At 42.5% G+C, this 26,216-nt stretch overlaps 2 protein-coding genes across 2 annotated transcripts in view; one reads left to right on the top strand and one right to left on the bottom strand.

Moving 5' to 3' along the window:
• Positions 1 to 1,328, bottom strand: part of hcn4 (hyperpolarization activated cyclic nucleotide-gated potassium channel 4) — a gene marked incomplete at both ends in the record, with an annotated part of 189,932 nt that extends 188,604 nt beyond the window's left edge. Inside the window, one exon of the mRNA XM_080730125.1 lies at positions 634 to 1,328. Coding sequence (XP_080586251.1) covers positions 634 to 1,328 — 695 coding nt within the window. The remainder of the gene's footprint in view (positions 1 to 633) is intronic.
• A 2,631-nt stretch (positions 1,329 to 3,959) lies between these two features.
• rec114 (REC114 meiotic recombination protein) lies at positions 3,960 to 24,791 on the top strand (the record flags this gene model as incomplete). The annotated part of the gene is made up of 5 exons (XM_080730124.1): positions 3,960 to 3,965; positions 15,221 to 15,301; positions 19,323 to 19,514; positions 22,203 to 22,280; positions 24,624 to 24,791. 5 exons carry the CDS (start codon positions 3,960 to 3,962, stop codon positions 24,789 to 24,791), a joined length of 525 nt encoding a protein of 174 aa, XP_080586250.1.
• Positions 24,792 to 26,216: the final 1,425 nt, after the last annotated feature.

Raw genomic sequence — 26,216 nt, 5'->3', positions numbered from 1 at the left:
GAAATGCCTCAAGCCTATTGCAGTTCAAAATGTCAAGCATGAAAACTGAAAAGAATAAAAGAATATCGATATCCATGGCACTAAAGCCAGAGCCAACAATGTCTCACCATGTGTATTGACCAGTGATAAACGATGACCCTAGAGCTTTATTCTTGTCAGACATAAAGACAGAGACCACTAAAGCATTTCATTTATGTATGCATTGTGAGGTCATTTTGCCAGACAGCCTGAAATTTGGCAAGGCTTTGGCAAGGCTTTTGATGATATTGCTGCCTATTCTTTCACACAGCACTGACAGCAGTGCAGGCCTATCACCCTATTGGATAAAAATGTAGGCCGGAATTCTAAGTCTGATTAAGCTAATTAATTAGAGTAGAAGCTCTGTCAAATAAAATGAAAGATGTATTAAGGTAGCTAGACCTATAGCTATACAGTGTATCCATCATGGACAAAGCATTTGGGCGCTAAATAAAGGAAAGCTGTCTGTGTGACCATGTTGTGATGTGATCATGTAGTGATGTGAAAGCCCTAACCATGACACACATAAAATAGGCTTGTGTAAATGCATTGGGTTGTAGGCTGTACTGTAGTGCACTTGGGATACAAACAGTTGTTTGGGGAGCATTACATTACCTGAAATCACTGTAGGGGTGAATTATCCAAAATCCAGCGGATTTAACCCGCTCTTGTTCACGCTCAACAGCCTTTTCACTCCCAAACATCCTGAGGGAGAACTTGTTGACCCCCGGCTGAAGCATCGCTCCAAACTGTCTGTGCATGAATCCCGCCTGATATAACCTCTCATCGTCCGGCAGAATTTGATCAATGCCTTCCAACTTTATGAACCCTGACGGCTGGTCCGTTGGGGAACCATCTTGGGTACCACCACCGCTGGCTCCTTGCGCACCGGGGTCCAGCCCGCAGCCAATAGCCCCGGGGGGACTTTCCTCGCTCGGGGTCACATCCCCCCCGTCCCCCTCGGTGGTGATGAGGCGTCTCTCCTCCGCGGAGCCCGAGTCGTGCACATGCCGACTTGTGATGGAGGAGAGGCTGCCTCGAAACCGCCGACAGTCTCCGTTTGAGCTGGTTTTCAATGGTCTGCCGATGTCCGTCTCCATGATTAACGATTCCCCACTTTTGGTCTCCCCGATGCCTTTGCAGCTTCCTCCAGAGGTCGGCGATGGCAAAGCCTTCATCCTGATACTGCTCTTCCTCCGGGTGTCCTTGTCCCCGCCGTCTTCTCCTTCGCCCATTATTGAAGCTTTCTGTCCAATGTGCTGTGGCAAACTGTAGAGCCTTTTACGCATGGAGGAGTGCAACCTGTCCATTATGACATTGAGACAATAAAAGAAAAGGGAATCAATTAATCCAGATCGTTAGGCTGTAACGATTATTGCCACGAGCCCTGCGTGTATTGGTACCAAGCGAACAGTCTGGAGCTAATTAGAAACCCCGAGCGCCTGACACACATGACATGGACAATAACAGATACTCCTCTTCATAGTGAGGCTACCTGGCAGCTTGCTTAGGCTATTATGCCCTCACGCAGATCCTATAGGGGGTCCAGTTGACCATCACATCCCCGATACGTGCATGTCTGTGCCGCTCCGACATAGTGCGCAAAAAGTGGAAAAAACTGCTTGAAAGTCACCTTAGCGTGACACATGTGAGAGACAGACTTGCAGACGGACGCTGATACGGACGGAGGCAAGGATGTCATGCACGGCGAAGGAAAGATACTCTTTTCAGCAGAATCCTGTCAACTGTCTGTCTAACAAACAGGGCTATACAGTCACGCAAAATACAGTATAGCGTCCTAGAAGCACTGACATCACCACACTGATCCATACTGGTCCCGTGCATTGGGGTATTGTGAATATTCATGATGATGCTGATCTATTGGGTTGCCATAGAAGCCAGCAAACTGCATATAAGCTCAGCCCACCTTGGTTAAAGGAGCATGCTCTCCTCTTCCCATTCTTAAATCGTTCGCCTGTCCGTTCAGGTTAAGGCTACAGGTTGGCTAGCCCCTATAGCCTATTGTTTATGCGTGACAAGCGCAACCTTTGCTATGGCACCATGGTTGTTTAATAGAGAAGCTGATTCAGTGCGTAATGTGCGCTCCAAAATAAAATCGCCCAATTGTGGCAGACTTCCTTTGAGAATTTACAACGCGCAAAATGTTTAGCCTGTGTAGGAAAATACAACTAGGATCAGTGTACCTTTCGTTCATTTGATTTTCAAAATAAAATCCCCAAATGGATAATGGAAAAATTACTTTTTGACACAAAAGACAATTGTACTGGAAATCCTATGATATCTGCCCAAATCAACTAGGTTGAATTGCCCAATGAATTATGTGATCATGATGATGCCACAGGAAATGTGAAATTGATTATTTAGTCTATTTTTCGTATCTTTCGTATTTTTCGTAATTAGAGAAAAGAAAAGATGCTTTTGACTTGCAGTTGCTCTGTATTAGAAAGCACACATTTAATCACACAATGTAACTTTAATTGATTCAGAATGACTCGACCACCGAAAACACAATGTAAAAACTATGCATGGATTCTTGTCCCCTTTCATGTGAGCTTGTAGATCGGCTATTTTCAAACAGCAGCCAATGTAAAGTGCAAAACTTCTCAGAGACTCAGCCGCCTCCATTGCTCCAATCATTACCCACATAATAAACCTATCAATCAAACAGGGTCATGTCCCCCAGGGCTTCAAAAGTAACACCCCTGCACAAAAAGGTACCTACCAAACTAGACCCTGGCAACTATCGCCCCATTTCAATTCTTAGTTCTTAGTTTCTCTCATGGAAAAAATAGTCTCCGAACAGGTTGCAAGATATCTTGAAGAGAATAAACTGATTTATGAGTTCCAATCTGGCTTCAGAGAATCCCATTCCACTGACACATGCCTTCTCTATTTGTATGACCAAATCAAACGTGAGGTGGATTTTGACAAATATTGCGGCATGGTCATGCTAGACCTCCGGAAGGCATTTGACACTGTAGATCACTCTATTCTGATTGAGAAATTAAAAGCCATTGGTCTTGACAGTGCAGCAGTGAGCTGGATGCAATCTTACCTGGTGGGGAGAGAACAGGTGGTGGAGGTGAATGGTACCGTGCCCCCCCCCCCCCCCCCCCTCCTCCTGGTAAGCTGTGTTCCTCAAGGAAGCATACTGGACCTCTATTGTTCCTAATATATGGAAACGACATGGCATTTGCTTGCGACTGCAACCTTTTCCTGTTCGCAGATGACTCGGCTCTCCTTGTCTCGGACAGGGATAGCTTGCAGGTTGAAAAGACCCTTAGCTCTGAACTAAATAAGATCTGTACCTGGCTCAATGACAGCAAATTATCAATACACCTGGGCAAAACCGAATCCATCCTCTTTGGATCAAATCATAACCTCGGCAAGGTTGGGTTGCATCCTTGAGCCTAGCCCCATATAGAACCTCACCCTCCGCTGGCGATCTGTTGTTAGCTCCATGGTGAGGTCCTATGGACCCATCCACCCGGTGTCGAGGAACGGCTCCACGGCTGCGGGGAAAACCCCTTTCGCTGACATAAATCCATAGAATAAGGGTAGTTCCATGCTCGCCGAGTACGGTTTTCCTTCCACCGGCACAAGAAAAGTATACATCGCCTGCCATGTTTTCCCATTCAACCCAGAAACCCCCCGGGCGGCAGTTGCCAGTACTGCTCCCTATTCTGCTACAATGCGAAGGTAGCAGTACTCGCACCTGCCACGGGGGCTTTTCCAGATTTAATGAGACTAAATAAGCAATTTAAACCGTTTTCCAAGTGCCGGTGTATACTTTTCTTGTGCCGGTGGAAGGGAAACCTTACCCGGCGGGCATGGAACTATACCCTTATTTTTTTTATTTATGTCCGCGAAAGAGGTTTTCCCCCGTCGCCGTGAAGCCGTTCGACAGTGGGCGGATCACCATGGAGGTAACAACAGATCGCCAGTGGAGGGTGGGGTTCTATATGGGGCTACCTTGAGGCTAATCTATCCAGCAAAAAAGATGACTACACAAAGATAATAATAAATAAAAAATCAACCAACAAACTCGTTTCTTACAGAGGATCGCTCCAATGGTCAATAACAATACTCAGAAGACTCTAGCCTATAGCGGGTGCATTCTGCCCCTCTATGACTATGGAGTCCATCTATGGTATCACAACGGCCCAATGGCCCTGAAAACAAGGCTCCAAACAGCCCAAAACAAATTAATTAGGATCCTGCTTACCTTCCTCCTCAGACTCAACTCACCCCTATTGATTTTTTTTATTAGAAAAAAATGGAGAACAGTACAATTCACCATGTCTAGCGTGGGGTGGCTCAAAGTAGATGACAAAGTAGAGCATCTTGTAATGGGCCTGGTGTACAACATACACTACACCACTACATACCCATGTACCTGACAAAATACTTCCAAAACGTCAAGGATGTTTATGAATACAACACCAAAGGCAACGCCACAGACCATGTCCAACCCAGATTCGGCTCAAACAAATCAAATTCGTTCTCCTGCTCTACCACTAAAATGTCACAAAACATTTGTAATAGACCAAGCCTCACCTTACCCTATAGCTCCCCCTGACCCTTCTTTGTAAATACCTTTTTTTTTTTACAACTGTTTCTCTGATGATATCTAGCCTACTGCATAGTAGGCTACTGTGTTCTATTCTATCTGTATCTCATTCAATGTTAGAGAAGGATCTCAATGGAAATAAGCTTTGTCTTACACAAGTTTCCTTTTAGTTTACCTTGTACCAGTTAACTGTACTGTCATGAAACTGTACCTTTCACTATGCAAACTTCTAGTAATAAATACTTCAATCAATCAATCAATCAATCAATCAATCAATCAATCAATCAATCAATCAATCAATCAATGTTGGTTTTCAGAGACCTAGTCGCTTGTTTCTCTCGCAGTCAGAATCTGGCAACACTGACAATTGCGCAAACTCCAGAATCCAGATGCGGGCGGGCGGACCGGCGGACCCTCGACAAGCTCATCTCCCGCAAAAACCAATGCAACTAAAAAGGCCTTCCAGTAAATAAAAACATAAACTTGTTTTAATTATTATTGGGAACAATGGCCACCACTGTCATTCGACAAAAATGGAGGCTTAAAAAGTTTTCACATCTCAAGCAAGGGTCCAAAAAAGAAGCTGGCAATTGGAAGGTAGGCTATAGCGCTCACCATCATCTTGGAACTTGACTTGCTAGTTGCTAGCCAAGCTTGCCAAACAGTGTTTTTACACCCGTGTTTGTCCAAGCAGTCGTCTCTAAAGCTGGCCTTTTATGCCATTGTACCTAACCAGCTGAACAACAAAAGAAAGAAACTAAACGTATTCAAGAATAATCTCGTACTGTTCAGTATCTAAATTAGCCTACTTTAGGGGTTAGGGTAACTGATAAGTAGTAGGACCCTTTTCACTGCCAGTCTTAAATGACGTGACATATTAGGGCAGACAAAAACATACCAGTCATAATTCCAATGTGGTTTCTGTAGCTGTTTCTCTGTTCGTGTTGCTTGTCTGTGTCTCTGTTCATAACTGTTTGCGCTCCCCTCCACCACATGCCTGCATTTCCTCATTATCGCACCTGTGCCCCTAGCTCTGGTCCATCGCGTCTCCTCCCGGAGACGCTCTGACAGACCCGTCGGGAAATGGCTAGACTCGAGATTGTCGGCCCCTCCGAGCGCTCAACATCAGTCAAAATAAACTAAACTACTTCACTATTCACCAAACCAAAGGTAGTTTTGCGTTGTTGAAAGTCTATTCTCCGCGGTGGTAAACCTCTCAGCACCCCACCTACTCTGTAAAATACATTATTTTTGTCATGAAATAAAACGCACACACCTCAGGCCACCTAGCGGCCACCGCAGATACAATGGTTCACAACCCGTAACTAAGCGGCGGTCGAGTTGGATGCACTTTATTTCATGCCAAAAATAATGTATTTTACAGAGTAGGTGGGGTGCTGAGGGGTTCACCACCGCGGAGAATAGACTTTCAACAACGCAAAACTACCTTTGGTTTGGTGAGCAGAGTAGTGAAACAGTTTTGTTAATTTTGATTGATGTTTAGCGCTCGGAGGGGCCGACAATCTCGAGTCTAGCCATTTCCCGACGGGTCTGTCAGAGCGTCTCCGGGAGGAGACGCGATGGACCAGGCTCTGTCTAGGCAGCGATGAAGTACACACATGTTTTACTTGAGTGAAATGATCAATACTGCAATAGCCTATATAAATACTCTGTTACAAGTGAAGGTCCGGAATTCAAAATGTACTTCAGTAAAAGTACAAACGTATTGGCATCATATAGCCTACTTAAAGTACCAAAAGTAAAACTAGTCATGGCGCAGAATGTCCCATTTCATGTTTTCAAATTTATAAAAATCTATTGAAACTAGCAGATCTACAAAGTCACAATGCATCATGTGAGCTTGTAGATAAGCTATTTTCAAATGGCCAAAATATAGGGCTGAACTGAAGTAGTTAATGATTTGTAATAATCAAAATCTACAAAGTAAATAGTAAGTTGTCAGATAATTGTAGTGGAGTAAAAGTACAATATTTGACTCTGAGATGTAGTGGAGTAGGCTACTTGGAGTAAAAGTAAAGTAGCCTACAAATCCCTCAAAATTGTACTAAAGTAAATGTACTTAGTTACTTTACACCACCGGCTATATAGGCTACACATGCCCTGTGCTATCTATTCTAATTAATGCATGCAGGCCTTAGCTGAGAGTGAGATGAAGCAGGGAGTGGACCCCCAGGATTCATGTTAAATTAAACCTTTAAAGACTTAAAGGCGCAATGCTTTTTAAACTTGACCTTTGGCTCAGTAGCCTACTTGGTCTGCTCTTGTTTCCATACGCCAAACTTCTTCGGCTAATGTTCCCCCCAGAATGCAAGGGTTCATGTGGTTAATGTAAAATAATAATAATAATAATTAATAATAAATAAAGTCCCTATTACACAAAGATTTTGCACCCCCCTGCAGTATCTCTGGACCCCCTGGTGAAGATCCCTGTGTGTGAACCATTGATATGTATTTGGTAGGGGTGTAACGATACAGTAACTGAATGAAAAATCTATTTTAATTTGCAATGATCTACTATATCGATATGCAAACAGCTGAATATTGTACCGTTTGGCTTTGTATCGTATTGTTTTACAATGCAAATAATCGATTGTATCATGGGAACTAATCTCTGTGTTCATGTCAAGGTGCGGGTTTGTCCATATGTGTTGAAATATAATGTCCATGTATTTGCTGAGAATCACAGTGTTTACTTACATCCATAATAATAGTATTTGGCCAAGGATCCCACCAGGCCACCATGGACCCCATCTGAAAAGATTTAGGCCTATGTTGAAGAAATTCAAAATTATTCAACATTTTCCAAACATTTTTGATATTTTTCAATAAATCAGACATGTACAAGCACACAGTTCAGCATGAAGTGACGCACTACGAGTTTGTGCATCTCCTATTTTGAATAGCCACCATATGAATGGATAAAGTGGTTAAAATTATTGTGATGCTACATTAGCTACTTTAGCTGGGGACCCTCTAGTCTAGAATCCCCCCAAGGACCACTGGGGTTCCCTGGACCCCACTTTGAGGACCACTGTACCAAGCTACTAATCAGTCTGAACTTTACACCAGTTACCCACCACTCTCAGTAGGTACAGTGGTGTTTCTTTCAGCAATTAAAATCACATAGATGCTCCGTAATAATAACTGTATTACCCCACCTCCTTATCAAAATAACCCCATCTGAATAAAGCTTTAGCTTCAAAGGTTTCTCATGATATTTGTAGATAAAATAATGATATTCAGTGTCTCAAAATCTATTGGTCGGGCGTTCCAATTATACCACAAATGTTGTAGAAAGGTCAGGCAGCATCAACAGCTTCTTAAGCTTTTTGATGTCATTTCTGCTGTTCTTTTTGTTGACCCTCAACCGCACACATTTGCTGACAAGGGCTGTGTTTTTTTTCACCTCCTCTCTAGCACTTTGAGGCTGTTGATGGCAAAACTGAACTGATGTTCAATATTGGAGGACATGGAAATGCCTGGGTCACTCAAAGTCAGGAGCTCCTGGTAAGTAGACAGTGCTGCTGTTTATTTACTTTCTTCTTCCTTTAGATTTTCTAGCTTGAAGTGTGAATTTCTAAGAAAGTTTGCATGGCGAGGTTTTATCAATCGGTCGAATGAAGTCAATCTGTAAGATCCCAAGGAGTGCACTGACTCGTACGAGGTAGAAAGCGTGGTGACTTGCTATCTCAATCCCTTTTTATCCTAGTCTTGTAATGTACACACTTTCTGATGAGCCCAGTGGTGAAAGTGGTTTGAAATTCTTGCCGGAACTGTCCCAAAATTGGCCGCGCGGCGAAGCTGCGCGGCCGGAAAAAATTGGGAGGCTCTAACCCCCCAAAACCCCTGAAATGCATAGAAAACTGCATTTTGGCATAGTTATACACACAATAAAACACTACAGGTCCTACACCTGAAAGGCAACGGCATTACACTAACTGTAACATGATTGAAATCCTAAAGGAAATATGCCTATCTATAATAAGACTCTTCATATTGTTCATTGTTCCATACAGAAGGGTAAGCAGTAGGGCTAGCAGAATCACCTAATATAAGATAAGATGTTTATGGTCACTGTACAACAACATTTTGTTTAGTATATCCACATAAACACTTACAGTATAGCAGCATCAACAAAGAAAGAAATGCTGATAGAGCAACATTATTCTATCCTGTCACAATATCCTGCTCTCTTATTTGTTGTCTCCCCAGGCCCCCACACACATGTAAAGCATGTTTGAAAGCTCTATACATTCCAGATAATATAATATATTATTATTAATATTATTATAACCAGTTATCTAAAGTAACTAAGTAGTCTACATTTACTAAAGTACTGTATTTAAGTACAGGTTTTAAGTATAGCCTAGCCTACTTTACTGGGGTATTTCCAAAGATGCAGAATAGAATCATTTTGGTCTATTCTGCAGCTTAAGGCTGCATCGCATGCAGGCACCATGGCAGGCACAGTGCCACAGACACGAGTCTCTCCTAGAGATGGGATTTATGGCTCTTTGAAGTGAGCCGGATCTCTAGGATCCGTTCCTTTCAAAGAGCCGTTCAAAAGACTGGCTCATTCGAAGGAACGGCTCCCTACTGTGAACCGAATCCTATATCGTTCATTTCAAAGAGCCGTTCAAACGACTCGATTCGTTCACGAACGTCCCACCTCTACCCGCTCCGTGTCAAACACTGAAACAAACCGAATCGATTACACTGACCTACACAAACCCACGGGAATAATTTAGAAGCACTTTATCAGAAAATATAGTCTAACTAGTAACACTTGTGTGTAGCCTACTGTATGTTAATCTGACTTTAGTATAGGCTATTGTTTTCTTCCTGGACGTGCGTTTGTGGCAGGTTATATAACATGGGATTTTGACAGCTGGCTTCTCCTTTTCTTAACGGAACTCCGTTCCGGCCCCAAATGTTTTAACGGAACGGGGGTTCCGGCCGTTCCGGCTCACTTTCACCACTGGATGAGCCTGTGTGTGGCCTGTGTGAAGTTGCATCCTGTCCCACACTAATAGTTAGTGGCCACAGTTTGGCTTAGATTAGAGCAGTGGTTTTCAAAACTTCTGTGCCCAAGGCAAACCAAAGGGCACTTCTCACATAAACACCAGATTATTAAGAAGAGTAAGAGTATTAACTGCATCTCTTATGTCCTCCCAAGCTAATTGTCTCCCACAGGCCGAATGGCCAGATGACCCGAGACTATCTCTTTGCCCCTGTCTGTCCATTTGTGTGTGTGTGTGTGTGTGTGTGTGTGTGTGTGTGTGTGTGTGTGTGTGTGTGTGTGTGTGTGTGTGTGTGTGTGTGGTGTAAATGGTACATTTATATAGCACTTTTTTATCCAAATCACATTACATGGATTGTGCATTACATTCACCCATTCACACACACATTCATACACCGATGGCGGAGGAAACCATGCAAAGCCTGCTCATTCATCCCCAACCGCTCATCAGGAGCAATTAGGGGTTCAGAGTCTTGCTCAAGGACACTAACTCTGGGGGAGCCCGGGATTGAACTGGGAGCCTCACGATTGCCATCCGGCCACTCTATCGGCCAGTCTACCCCTGAGCCACTGCCGCTGTGCGTGTGCGTGTGTGTGTGCCAAACATAAATGTAATTTGTATTCATATGTTGCAGTGTTCAATGACAAAAAACACAATTAAATTGTTATTCACGTTATGTGACAATTAATCGTGTGTGAGTCTGTGAACAATTAATATCCGGCACATTTTGATCGATCGGGGTGAAACTGTTCATGCACACTCACTGGAGGCCAGAGCAGAACCTCTGTCCTGCATTTTTCACATTGGCCTGTTATAGCGCCACCAGGAGGCCAACCTTTGTTAAACACATTTTCAGATATTACTCCGGGAGATTTTATCTCTATAGCCATGTGATCAACACGTATCTGTCCAATGTTTTATATTCCGTCCTGGTTGGCTAAGATTGGTTTCCAAAGCTTGCAGCAGTGGCCCGTTTTGAACAAAATGCTACAAATCTTGAACACAGCTTCCGATTGCCATGAAACCTTGCACGCACATTCCCTCTAGGGCAAGGAAGAAATGCCACCCTAGACTTCTCAAATCGGCCTCATGGTGGCACTATAAAGGGCTGATTATGCATCATATCTGCACTTGGCAGTCTGTTTGTGGTGCTGTATATTTGTTGTTGGCTCTACACCTCCTGCACAAGGACATCAGATTTCTCATGGGAGAAGTTAACTATTATCAGGCTGGTCTTCTAAAACACTGCCAATGCATAATACAGATTATACAGTATGTATAATGTATATTTTTCCTGGAGGGACAATGAGTCTGATTCTGATATTATGAATTCCCAATATAGTTGTTGGTGACAGATGTAAAAATGTTTAGTTCCTTGGCAATATGCTGGACTGGCAACATGCACATGTAATTTGACGCTGATCGGTGTGGTTGTGAGATTAGCCATGGACTCTCTCACACACGCGTGCATGCACACACACACTCAACCCACACAGGAGTGAAAACAGCTATCGCTGCTGCTTTCGGTCTGGCAGAGATAAAGAACAAGAACAGATCATCATCATTGTGATGTGATTTGATACAAATTTCAGGCCCCAGTCTGGTTCAAACTCATTAATACAGTATGGAAATGATCCAATCCCAGGAAAAGCTGAAGCCATCAAGTTTAGTTTAATTTCAGACAGAACAAGGCAATATTAACTCGAATTTTCCCCAAACGAGTCAAGCTGTACTTATGTCCTTATGTTTTGTCATCATGATTTTGTTCTAATCCTCCTTGATGTTTGCCAGCTTATTTGGAGCAGTTACTTACGGTAGGTATCTAAATTCTAGTTCAACATCATAATTTAAACCATAAAAGCCATACCAGTAAGACTCCTTAATCGGGAGATAAGCGACCGTCAGGCAAAAAAGGGAGCAATCCGGCAAACTTTAGAAGGCAATCGTAGCCTATATGTGGTTGTAATATGGGAAATGGGACAGTATGTTGATGACATGCGAGATACTGTGTCCCGCTGTGTGTGATCTTTAGGCAACATCTGTAGGAGCAGTGTCCATTAATGTTGTCTGCAAAAAGCAACCTCATGGTGGCGCTAGAAGAGGGTCATGTGAGAAATCAGGGGCAGAGGTTGTTGTTTGCCAGCCAAGGAGTGTGTGTGCAAAGTGTGGCATGGATAGGGGCAACAGTGCCGGAGTAAAGAGTAGGGCAAAAAGTGTGACGTGACGTGGGACGGAGGGACTGACAGACAGCCAGTGGAGATTTTGATAGTAACTGCGACCTGACGGTCGCAACAATCTTTGTTTTTTTTCTTGACCTTTCTCTCTGTTTTAAAAGAGAGTGGGAAGTCTGCCCTCTCTGTTAGTTTCCTATTGCCCTAAGGTGTGGTGGAGGCACACACACACACACGCGCGCACACACGCACGCACGCACGCACGCACGCACGCACGCACGCACGCACACACACACACGACGCACACTGCCACACACACACACTTGTGTCAGTAATCCACTGTTGCATCATATTTTCTGATATATCATAAATGACGTTTGGGCCATATGGCCAGACCCTCTCCAGCAGCAGCAGAGCAGCCTATGCTGGCATGTGAGACATTGCTAGCAGAGGGAGGGGGGGGGGCTACTCAGTGGCTCATTAAAGGCAGTGTGACAGGAGACACAGCTATCTTAGCCGGGCCGTGCCGTGCCGTGCCGTGCCCAGCCAGCCAGACAAGATATCGTTGCTGTCGGGCCAGAAAACTCTTATCTCCATATTCTAACTTTGTGTGTTTTTCTTTGGTCATTTAATGCCCTTCTTCAACAGGGTCTTCAACGTTTTCAGGCCAAGGACCCCTTAGTTGAGAGAGAGATGAAGCAGGGACCCCCACAACCTTTTCATAGATTCCATTTAGTTTCATCGTTTGACAGCACAATCATCAGTGTATTTTGGTTTCATGTCAATTTGTGTTTTCAGATATTTAACCACTTGAAACGTCAATACTTAAACTTGACCTTTCACTCTGTACTTGGTCTGCTCTTTTTCCCCTCTACACCAAAGCTCCTTGCCAAAAATAGCCAATCTGGCTAACTGTTCTGATAATGTGGAAGGTGATGTTATGAATGCAATGATTGTCCTCTCGTGAATTTGCCTAGCCCTAGACCTTGTATTTTGTACACCTGTATTTATTTTACTCTTGAAATAAGTGTGAATAAGTGAAAGCTCTCCCCGCTCATTGTAACTGCCCTGCTGCTGCTTTTTTATTTTTTTTATTTGTTGGTTAATTATTTGTATGATTGTTGAAAGATTGGTCATCAAATAATCTGTAATTTGTGAAATATTGAAGTTATAAAGGAATGTTACGATGATCAAAATAAAAACAGAATAAAAACAAAAGAAGAAAATAGCCGATCTACATGCTCACAACTTGTAGATCTGCTATTTTTGGCTAAAGTTCTCCGAATATGGACGCTAGGGTTCAAGTGGTTAATATAAAAAAGGAGAAAAAAAAGTTTCTATCACTCAAAGATTTGGTGGACCTCCTGTAGTAACTCTGAGGACACCCCTAGGGGTCCCGGACCCTCTGTTGAAGACCCTTGCTCTACTTGATCACACTACCGCGTCACACAAAAGCATACAAAGTTGTGCAGATCCACAGAGCTTGTAGATCTGCTACTTTCGCTATTTATTTTTTAATTTGAAGTATAACAGCTGTGGACAGGGGCGTCACACCAAATTCTGGGCCCTGGGTACAAGGATTCATGGCGGGCCCCCCATGAATGTTAACTATTGAAAAACCGTGAAAATGTGTGCCAAGAAACCTATGTTTTCATGTCAGTGATGCTCAAACTTTTTCATGTGAAGGACCCCCCCATCTCAAAATATTTAGTTCCAGGGACCCCCCAGAAGCAAAATTTGAGTTACAAATGTTCACTTAAAAAAATACATATATTCAAAGATTTGCGCACATTTTCACGACAAAAATAGCAGATCTACAAGCTCGCAGCGCGGCACTCGGTGCCGCGCTGTGAGCTTGTATATCTGCTATTTTTCAGTAGCTAAAGTTACTAGGGCCCCTCCACCTTGGGCCCTGGTAACTCAGTCCCACTTCTTTCCTACCCCTTGTGACGCCCCTGGCTGTGGAGTGGTGTGTGGACATAGGTGTTTTCCAGCCGACATATAGAGACAAGAATATTCAGGTCAGAGAGCTTTCCACGGAGGATGACAGACAGACCGGCGGTTCATTATAGATTGGAGTTGGGAATGCTCAGGATGTTCATACAATTATTGAGAGCTTAGCCCCATAAGCTACAACACAGATGCTGAAGGGGGGATTTGTGTGTGTGTGTGTGTGTGTGTGTGTGTGTGTGTGTGTGTGTGTGTGTGTGTGTGTGTGTGTGTGTGTGTGTGTGTGTGTGTGTGTGTGTGTGGGGGTGTGTGGAGGGGAGGGGGGGGGGGGTAATAATAAATGAAAGGGAATTAATTAATGTCATCACTGATATTGACCCTTTTGTGCTCTTGCAACAATAGGTAATAGCTCTTCATTTTGAGTGCAAGGTTATGTACAGTAAAAAAAAAAGAGAATACTAGTAAGACGCCTCAGGGCGACATGCAACCTCGCTCAAAGACAATAGAGTAACACATCATCAACAAACTTAAAATGACCTTTTTTGCTTCAAGATTTATTTATTTTTTCTCTATCATGAAAGCGCTGTGAGCAGCAGAGACGATCGTAACGCCGTCCTCAAGAAATGCTTGGAGACAAATGGATTCATAATGTACATTTAACAAGCCACAATGTGCTTCAGAGAGCATCAAAGGACAGCAATACAGATAAAAAACTAGGGAACAACCCAACGTGATATGAGGTCAGCGTGTGTCTACATGTGTGTGCATGGCAGTGATGGAAGAAGTACTCACAAGTCCCGTATCAAACATGTACTTAGGTAAAAGTACAAACCTAACCCTACTTATTAAAGTTGTTAAAGTTCAAAGTTTATAAAAAAAAAAAAAGATTTTGAAAATAGCCGATCTACAAGGTCAGAATGCGTCGCATCCCGACACGTTGTGAGCTTGTAGATCTGCTATTTTAAAACGGACTAAATATATATAGGGGCTGAAGTGGTTTGTGTATTTTATTTATAATAATAATATAATAATCTGAATCTACAAAGTAACTAGTAACTAAAGTTTTCATAATTGTAGTGGAGTAAAAGTACAATATTTTCCTCTGAGAATTTAATTGTCCATGAATTGAATACCAAGGACCTCCAATGTAAACATTCTAAACAAGACCGTAAAGGGCTTATTTGGGGTGTTCCTTTTAGACAGGGTGTTTAAAGTACAGTACGTGAATAAATGTGTCAATGCTTATAATCAGCCATAATAGTGGCCCTGAGGTTACTGAGTAAATAGAGCCCCCTGCAGACAGCTTATTGTAACTTGTATCTGTTAGTTTCATGGCATGCCTAGATACTGCAACAGCCTATTTTCTCCAGGAATTGGAACATGCTGTTGTTTTTAATTTGGCATGCTGTTTTCATACTGATGAAGTTTATTCTCTTTTATGTGCTCAGGAATTTGCGTCATTGGGAACTGCTGGCTCTGTCAAAGTACAACAGAATTCAGAGGTCCTGGTGATTCGTAGTTCTGTTCAGGTAAGTACTGTACATACATACAGTATAGATGATCATCTGGGCATTGGTTGTTGTCTGAGCTGTATAGTGGCTGGGCTCTAAGGATGGCAATGTCTGCCCCTCAGTCCATCCAGCTCAAAAGGTACTAGCTGCAGGGTCAGATCCCTGTATATGTCTTCTATTTGATCTTCTATTTTCAAGTTATTCAAATCAGCCAAAATTACGCTAAATTTCAAGGGGAAAAAAAGATTCACTTTATTACTCTAGCTGAGATGTAGTTTAACAGACATCAGTAATCTGGTGACGGGTGGGCTTGTTATGGATGTTGGATGTGGCATAACATAATGCATCAGCTGATTGGAGAACACATTCAGTGCTAGATGGGAGTGGGGTGGGCAGGTACAGTATGGCATCTGGCATCTGTTGACAACAGGATTAACAAGAAAGATGCAATTCTGGGACATTGAAAGTGTGGTTGACGTTTTTGTATTTTCCCATTCAAGCCAATGGGGAAAATGAATTAAAAAATAGATTATTAGTATTATTATTAACATATCTCTTAGCAAAATGCAAGCACACAATTATCGATGAAGCCTGTCTATTTGACATATGACTTGTGTGTGTGCTGCCAAAACTGTGTGACAAGTAGTCCGGAAAACATTTGGGGTTACATTATAAAGAATAAAAGTACTTTAGTGTGTTGCCTATGGCAACTACACTAATGACATTGTTTGGAGCAGGGATCTTCAACAGGGGGTCCGGGGACCCCTAGGGGGTCCTCAAAGTTACTACAGGGCAGCCACCAAATCTTTGTGTGATTTATTTGACCACTTCAACCAATGGAATCACTGTATCATTTTCTGAACATTAGCCAACAAAAATCAGACCTGCTATTTATGAGTTAATTTCATTAAGCTTCCAAACTGCGCGCTTTGTTCCAAGAGGTAGGCCAGTCTTCATGACCCCGGACAACAAACTTTGAGCGATTTGTGCCAAGATGTAGGCCAGATGTAGGCCACGCTTCGAACCTGGACAAAGCCAGATGTTGGAGCTTAGCTACTTCCAGGAGAACCGCTCAAAAAATAGCTGATCTACAAGCACGTAGTGCAAGGCTATTTTGGTGTAAACTGTAGAGGGAAAAAGTAGCAAGCAGATCAAGTAAAGACCCAATGCTCAAGTTTACACACTAAGTATTGAGGGTTTCAGTGGTTAAATGTCTGAAAATGCACTTTAACATGAATCCAAGATGATTGTGCTATCAAACAAGTCTATGAAGCTATCTATGGAAAGTTGAATCTGCAACATAATTGTATACAATATGTAGTGGGGGTCTCTACTTCATATCTCTCTCAGCATATTTTAAAACTTTAGTCACAAGTTACTTAATAGATTTTGACTGTCATTTCAAAACCTACATTAACTACTTCAGCCTATACATATTTCGGCCATTTGAAAATAGCCGATCTAAAAGCTCACAATTCAAGCTTGTAGATCTGCTATTTTCAAAAGATTAACTTGAAATGGGACAATCTGCATAATTAGTGCTTTTTACTTTTGGTACATTTTGATGCCAATACCTTTATACTTTTACACAAGTACATTTTGAATTCCGGACTTTTACTTTTACTCATAGCAGTGGTAGTATTCACTGTCAAAATGACTCAGTGAATGCCATTAACAGTAATAAAGGCACAATAAATAATACCTAAATGAGCAAAGGCTGACCAACGTATATGGAAAAGACTCCTGCACTCGGTCACATGCAAAGTGCAAGGGGAATCACAACGTTTCGGTCCTCATAACAAGGTTATCCTGCTGCAGGCTTTCATTCCAACGCTACTGTAAACCAGGTAGTGGTTCAGCTAAGTAGAACACACACACATTCAACTAATTAGTGAAATCCCCCTGGTGCGACTGTTGTTGGGTTGAACCAAAAACTGCACCCACTCCATTGGACATGATTAGGGACCTCTCTGCACTATATTGGTAACAAGGAGGGTATGAAAGATTGAGGAGACATAGCTCTGGTCCATCGCGTCTCCTCCCGGAGACGCTCTGACAGACCCGTCGGGAAATGGCTAGACTCAAGATTGTCGGCCCCTCCGAGCGCTCAACATCAGTCAAAATAAACAAAACTATTTCACTACTCACCAAACCAAAGGTAGTTTTGCGTTGTTGAAAGTATATTCTCTGCGGTGGTGAACCCCTCAGCACCCCACCTACTCTGTAAAATACATTATTTTTGGCATGAAATAAAGTGCATCCAACTCGACCGCCGCTTATTTCCGGGTTGTGAACCATTGTATCTGCGGTGGCCGCTAGGTGGCCTGAGGTGTGTGCGTTTTATTTCATGACAAAAATAATGTATTTTACAGAGTAGGTGGGGTGCTGAGAGGTTTACCACCGCGGAGAATAGACTTTCAACAACGCAAAACTACCTTTGGTTTGGTGAGTAGTGAAGTAGTTTAGTTTATTTTGACTGATGTTGAGCGCTCGGAGGGGCCGACAATCTCGAGTCTAGCCATTTCCCGACGGGTCTGTCAGAGCGTCTCCGGGAGGAGACGCGATGGACCAGAGCTAGAGGAGACATAGACCACACAATCTACCTACACATACAGGTCCTATGCCATAGCATGTGCCATAGAGCAGTGGTTCTATCTCAAACCTTTTCATGTCAAGGACCCCCAAATTGATATTTTTATGACCACAGACCCCCATCTGAAAAGGGGGGTAGAGAAGAAGTGACTTGTTGTTAGCCTGGAAACCAGAAGAATCTGCCATTGCAAAAAATAATTGCCCCAAGCAGTGATATTAAGCGAGGCTAACTCGTTGTGAGCTTGTAGATGTGCACACTATATCATTTGATTGAGGCGTCGGATGGTGAGACGAGACAATTAGTGAGCCTTTCTTCATCTTGACTGCTAAGAAAGTGAAGTTACGGTCTTTTATTTCATTCACAGCCTTGAGTGGTAACAGGAAGCTTTCAATTTTTCGATAACCGCATGAATCCTAGCATCCACTGAGTTGTTCCGATACCGATACCGGCATCGGAAAAGCTGCCAATGCTACCTGAAATGCTGGTATCGGTATCTGTGAGTATGCCAGTCAATGCCATTCCCATACCACGTAATTCATGTATTCATTACATGATATGTAATTTACAGTAAATTCATTATTTTGTATTTTGAATGCTTCAGTTGCACTACTGTTTTTATTATTGTTATAAATCTTTTATTCTTAGATCAGTCTTTCGCAAACCTTGTAATTTGAGAGTTCATAAATGGAACCAATGTGTACAGTCTCAGAGTTACAGACATGTAAGGGTCCATTTGGAACCCCCTCAAGGAACCATGAGAGTCCCTGGACCCCACTTTGAGAACCACTGTCCTAGATCTTGTTTTAAATTACATGCTGGTATCGAATCGGTCCTCTGTATCGAGGAAGGAACAATGTGTATCAGTACATCTCCAGCATCCAGCCCAGAAGTGTCCTTGACCCACACATTGAATTCCCTCCAGCATGAGGGGCTGGGTTATCTCTCTCTGTGGCTAGGACAGGCCAAAATATCACATTCCCCAATGAGGATTAATAGACTAGCTGCACACACACACACACACACACACACACACACACACACACACACACACACACACACACACACACACACACACACACACACACACACACACACACACACACACACAGATCCAATATACAGAACTTAACACACCGGATATACAGTTGTATGTGTAAAATATGTAGATCATTTGTTTTAATTAATCTTTCTCTCTCTTCCCCTTGCCCTTCTTCCCTTTCTCTTCTTATGGAAATAACAAAAAACGATGGAGCTTGCACAAAAAATATATATATATATTTTTTGTGCAAGCACTGTTTTACACCTGAAAACCTGTGATGTGGCAACCAGTGGTGTAAAGTAACTAAGTATTGTAGATGTTCTTGGCACAACATATTGTCGGATGGAAGTCTGCCAGCCAGGCCAGCCCAATACATATTTTATTGTATTTATTTATTTGGTCGTCAGGGAGAGGTTCGTATCATGAGGATGATGTTTGCTGGGGGGAGCAGGGAGGAGGCGGTGGAGCAGTGCTCCAGAGCTGCAGCTAAACTGAAGCAGTTTGCTGTGACCTCTCCTCCCCCAGCAGCACCCAGCTGCACCCCACCACCTCCTCCTCCTCATCAGAGCCCCGCAGGGCCCAGCGCTGCAGGCGAGCAGGTATCCAACCCATCATGTCACAACCAGGGACGTGCTGCTGGCCATTGGGAAAAGCGGAACAACTCCCGAACGGCCGGTTCTAAATAAAATGTCGGCCTTCGTTCCATTTTGGGGGCTGGGCGGCCAACAAAGTAAATCGTCATTGTCGGGCAGAAACCTTGTATCTCCAAGTTTCAATCAAATTTGTAAATTTTTTCGCAAAGCAAAGCCCTGCTTCATCATACAAGGCCGTCGCACAAAAGTAGTGAAAACAGCAGATCTACAAGCACACAACGCCTCGCGTTGCGAGGCGTTGTGTGCTTGTAGATCGGCTGTTTTCACTAGTTTAAATCATTTTTAAAATGATAAATACAAAACACATGGTTTTGGACATACAAGGTTTCCAACCGACAACGACGAAATATAACTCATGTACAGTAATTTGGCTTTTCACTTGTCATGATCTGAAATGGCAAATCTTTGAGTAGCAGCAGCAGCACTATAGAGAGAGATCTCTCTCTATAGCGTGCAATGAGGGCCTCTCCAACTCTTTTTTCCCGGGCTGAATCATGGGCCCAGCACGTCCCTGGTCACAACTCACTAAACTGCAATGCCTTCTGTATTATTTATATCCTTGCTGTCAGGCAGAAACCTCTTATCTACATGTTTTCAAAAGTGTATGCCCTGCTCCTACTTGATCATACTAGCGGTGCCATGGCATTGGTCCGAAGGTTCATTAGTCCGAATTTGTTAAGAATACTATGCCTAACTCTAACCATAACCCTAACCTTGACCTCAGTAACCCTAGCTAAATTCGGACTAATGAACCTTCGGACTAATGAACCTTCCAAAACTTTGGAGGGTACGGGTGCGTAGTCGGTAATGCTGTCGCCTCTCCCCAGGTTGGCAGAGGGAATGTAGCGCCCAGGATTACATTAGATAATTGACACTGTGTGGAAAAATTGCGTTACAAAAATCGTGGGATAAAGATTTAGCTTAAAAATAAGTTTCTAAAATGGCAGATCTACAACCTCGACACCTGACGTAAAGCGATGCATTTTGAGCTTGTCGATTGCTATTTTTGCTATTTTAGTCGCAAACTCTGCCTTTTATATTATTTATATTGTTGCTGTCAGGCAGAAACCTCTTATGTCCATATTTTAAATGTTTTGGCCGGGCTACACCAGAACACGCGCACGCACACGTGTGCTGACCAGGGAGTTTATGTACAAAACGCATACGCGCACACAAAATAGAACCGATCCTATTTTTACAGCATGCGTATCCGGGGCCTGCGCTATCCGTGAGCCTGGTGTAGCCGATATCATTGATATATATTGGATATTTCCAAAATGCGCATATGCGCGTGTGAAAAGGCTTGGTGTAGCCCGGCCGTTTTGTGTCCCCCCCCTCCCTTGTAAAGTAATGCCCTACTACAATACTTGATCATACTCCAGCGTCACACCAAAATAGTAGATCTACGTTCTGAGCTTGTCGATCTGCTTCTTTTTGCTATTTTGTCATTTGAATCCTGAAAGGTAACAGAAGTTTCCACCTGACAGAGACGATACTCATAATAAAACCCCAAATTTCACTGTGAACATGCCTAATGCCTCATTCACACTACAGATATATAGTTGAACGTTTAGCTTGGTAATTCAATGTAATCTCAATGGAAACCAGCTTTAAAGCTTTCAAAGCTTCGTTCTCAGGATGGCCTGTATCTTTAAAGCTGGTTTCCATTGAGATTACATTGAATTACCAAGCAAAACGTTCAACTATATATCTGTAGTGTGAATGCAGCTTAAGGATATTGTTTTGAAATGTCTGGGCATTCCTTATAATTATTTCAACTTGATTTTTGATTTTGTAAGATTTCGTCAATAAAGTCCCAGTCAATAAGATGCTAATCATACAATCAAAATGTTATTCCTGCTTAAGCGTGGACATTATAAATGTATATAATGTATGTTAATAACATTGTTAAATGAGATAATACCATCTATCAGTTAAAAATGTTCCCTTTTATTTTTGAAAGATGTTCACATGTGTGCTCACTAGATGGCACTGTTGACAACAAGTCCTGTAAATCCTTTGGCTTGTTCATGGGTGAGAGTGAATGTAGTTGAGTTGAGGGAATCGCATGACCAATTACATCAAGGTACATTGTGCAACGTACCGTATACAATATGGGTTGTGAGCTGTAAGTAATATTTTGCACCTGCTGCAGACAGAAAAATGAAATACAACTTCAGACATACAGGGATGCACACAATATAATATGTAATAGTGTGTGTGTGTGTGTGTGTGTGTGTGTGTGTGTGTGTGTGTGTGTGTGGGTGTGGGTGTGGGTGTGTGCACGTGCACATCATTTGGAGCATTGCAATACTTCCACTGCAGACAAGTTTTTAATTTAAAGAGAGATGGGTAATAAATATCACAGCAGGGATGGTCACTGATTGTGAGGGTTGCTGAACCTGAGACCTTTAGCAGTGTTGAACCTTGTGACCTTTAGCAGGGCTGAACCTTAGTGCCCTTTAGCAAACAGACTCAGTGAAAAGGGCTTCACGGGAAGATAAAAGACCTCTCTGATGGAGGGATGTCTTTGAATTAATAATGAAACAATTGATTAGTCTGTTAACCCTGTTGGTGTTATACAGAGTTTATCAAGCCTTGTCTCTTGCCTGTGCAATCGTCTTGTGTTACCAGACTGGACCAGTGGACGAAGTGATGGACACTGAATCAGAGGTGGCTGAAGGATCGCTGTCCATCCGGCACCTTGCTCAGGTATCAAAGTCATACAGTATAAGTTGGAGGGAGCTGAAGGCTTCAGAGAAAACAAAACCTTGAGAAGATACAGAGACCAGTAAGACACCCTAAGGTCGAGAAGCATATATGGGCATTCACAGATATGGCCTATGTCCATATATGGGCATTCCCAGATATGGGCTTAATATTGATGACATCAGGGATCTCCATATATGGGCATAAAAGGGATTGTATTAGTCTGGTTGACCTAACAGGGCATCATCTGGGAATGCCCATATATGGACTTAATATTGACGTTTTCGGGCCGGGTAGGGTGTAAAATGTATGCTAATCAGTAAGGCCAGAGGGGGCCTCGGGCCGGCCCAGTTAGGGCACAGTTAGTACCAGGTCTTAATATTGAGGTGTGAACTTAATGGTTGTTTTACATCGATGCATGTCCGTGCGTGTGTTTCTGCTGAAAAAGATTCAGGACGGCGTGTACGCGCTTGACACGACCAATGCAACGCTGTCCCTATGTATTAGTTGATCGGGTCCTCCAGCGCTCTCTTCTTAGTCCACTCCTTTTTTCCTCTGAGTTTACACCAATGCTGTGTGAGTATTCTTTCCCCCCGCCCCAAAATAGACAATCTACAAGCTCACAGCAGAATGTTCAGAATTTGGAATACTGAAGTCATCATTAGTGTAGTTGGATTTGCCAATAACACGTTTACATTTTCTGAAGATTATCTCCTTGGCATTCCTGTTTCATTGGATAGGATGGAAAAGGGTAGAGTAACAGAAGGGATGAGACGCTTCACAGTCCAGGGGCCTTAATTGAACCCAGGATGTTGCAATTAACCAAGCAGCCACATTAACCTACTAAGATCTGAGGTCCATTCTACAAAATGTCTTCTAAATCCTAACATTTTTCAGAAAAACGTTTATTTCTATATCAGTGGTGCTCAAACCTTTTCATGTCAAGGACCCCCAAAATGATATGTATTTGGCCACAGACCTTCCCATCTCAAAATATTTACTTCCAGGGACCCCACAGAAGCAAAGATTTGAGTTAAAAATGTTCGCTTTAAACATATTCAAAGATTTGCACAAATTTCCACGACTTTTCAAAAATAGCAGATGTACAAGCTCATAGCGTGTCACTTTGTGCCGCGCTATGAGCTTGTAGATCTGCTATTTTTGAATAGTCAACCAATGTGCTATATAGTATATACACTGTAGCTAAACTCTAAAATGACACAGATGTTTTCCCGGTTTGAACGGGCTATAAGTGGCTAAGCCACACCAGCAGAGCACTAAAAGCATGTGTCGACAGCGACCCAGATGAGCTGTCATCGCTCAGACGTTCGGCGCTGGAATATTAATTGTAATAAGCATCCTCAAGTGATACAGATTAAATACTGCCAAGCTGGCCCAGCCGGCCGGCGCTGCAGCTAAGTTAATTTACTCCAAAGTGAGAAGATAAGTGGAAAATGACTGCTTTTTCAATTTATCCCATTAAAATCTGGAAAGACTTTTTGCCATATTTAATTATAGCAACATAGGTTTTTCTGAAAACTCTTAGAATTTAGAACAGTGGTTCTCAAAAATAGCAGACATACAAGCTCACAGCGCGTACATCGGCTATTTTTGAACATTTTTGTTTGAAAAATATAGAATTCTTTGGGGGTTGGATCCGCGGTCAAATACATATCATCTTCGGGTCCTTGGCACTAAAAAGTTTCAGAACTACTGATATAGAATGAAGGCATCTGTAGAATGGGGTCCTCGGGTCTTAGGGGTCATTGGCAGGGACGTGCTGGGCCCCTGATTCAGCCCGGGAAAAAGAGTTGGAGAGGCCCTCATTATGCGCTATAGAGAGAGATCTCTCTCCATAGCGGTGCTGCTACTCAAAAGATTTGCCATTTCAGATCATGACAAGTGACAAGCCAGTGGGCTAATTACATGAGTTATATTTCGTCGTTGTCGGGTGGAAACCTTGTATGTCCAAAACTGTTTGTTTTGTATTTATCATTTAAAAAATGATTTAAACTAGCACACAACGCCTCGCGGTGCGAGGCGTTGTGTGCTTGTAGATCGGCTGTTTTCACTACTTTTGTGCGACGGCATTGTATGATGAAGCAGGGCTTTGCTTTGCGAGAAAATTTACAAATTTGAAACTTGGAGATACAAGGTTTCTGCCCGACAGTGACGATTTACTTTTTTGGCCGCCCAGCCCCCAAAATGGAACGAAGGCCATCATTTTATTTAATTTTTTTTCCTAATGACCGGCCGGGAATGAACCGGCCGTTCGGGAGTTGTCCCGCTTTTCCCAATGGCCAGCACGTCCCTGCTCATTGGTATCATGCCTGTTCATCCACACAGAGCCTCCTGGGACAGCGCACACTGTCTCTGCCTGAGATGTACCAGCACTTGTCCCAGCCAGCAGGAGACGACCTGGGGCCCTTCGTCCGCATGTGCCTGCTGGACCCCAGCTTCCCTGCCTATGTGGAGGAGGTGGAGGCCGAGCTGAAGAAACTCACGCACGACTGAGAGAAATCACAACACGTTGGTTGGAGTTAAAGGTCAAATCGATTAACTAAACTTCCTGCCGCCTACGCATGTTTTGAAAAGATTTTTGTTCAGGAAAACACGGGGAAAAAAACACATTTTTTAAATATTTTTATTCAGAAAAAATTATTGGTCTCATGTTCGAGGCTATTATACTCAGGTCCCTCCATATGATCAGACCTCTCGCAGGTCCATTCGCACTGCAACACACATGGACACACTGTACTGATAGAACATGCAGCTACTGCAGTGTATTTCGCTATACCAGCTTTCCAAGTGATCCCACAATATTAAAGCTTGACTGAGTAAAACAAACTGCCCTCAATATATCTATTTATGAATACATATTGCATAGGATTATAGCCATGCTGTACAGTTTAAGAGAGAAAGAGAAAAAAATAAATACATTGGGAAATATAAAAATTATTATTTTTTTTTACAGGTTTGCTATCATTTGAACACTCATACACACACATACAAGACATCTAAGTTACTTTGAAAAAAAAAAAGAAAATAATACACTGTATTTGTTGAACTATTTGAACACACAGTACTGTAGTCGTTTTCTGTAATCACTCTTGAATTAAAATACTGCCAGTCGTCGAAGCCCTTTGCTTCACAAGAAAAGAGTTCTGTTAAAACGTCCGTCTTAAAATCAAACATCGTTTTAAATAACGTGATATGCTGTACAAATTCCACAAGATTTTAAACAATATCATATTTTCTTTCATTTAGGATGATTTCCATAAAAAAACATAGGTAATCTTTTGGACGGCACAAAACAATAAAAATAAAATAGAAATAAGAGACAAAAGAAAAATGCCACTGACTCTGACATGGGGATAACAACAGAAAATGTCTATTCTGAGTATCCTATTTCGTTAATTATCTTGCATGCATTTTACATGATATGTAATACAAAAAGGAATGACCTTGTCTTGAGGACATGATAAAATCAGTAAAGGAGACATCAACTGCACATTTAGAAAATGTGTACACCTTCTGTGGCGATTTTCTATATATATTTTTTTCTTCTTTTTTTATAAGTCTTTCTCATCATCCGGAACTCTTCATGGAAAGACTGAATAAGGCATGCTTAAGACAGCCATTCATCATCTTCTTCTGTTGTTGTCGTCGTCGTTGTTGTTTGCCAGTGTTACGCTGATAATAGTTTCTCACAAAAAGAGACGAGATATGCTTTGTTTTGAAAACGACCCCGGCAGGTATATCCTCCTCTCCACCTCTTCCTCCTCCTCTCTGTTACCTTCATGTGTGTTCAAATTGTGCCGTTTAGTCATCTCATCTGAAAAAAAAAACAAGAAACAAGTGCAGTTTAGGCGACTATTGGTTACTACAATGTAGGCGTATTTTGCTGTCTTTGCTGCCTACTGTGCCCCTGCAATACTT

Source organism: Nannobrachium achirus (genome assembly GCF_963921795.1).
Source record: "Nannobrachium achirus genome assembly, chromosome: 7".
Taxonomy (NCBI): Eukaryota; Metazoa; Chordata; class Actinopteri; order Myctophiformes; family Myctophidae; genus Nannobrachium; species Nannobrachium achirus.
The sequence above is the reverse complement of the archived record's forward strand: the minus strand, read 5'-3'. Positions and strand labels throughout refer to the sequence as shown.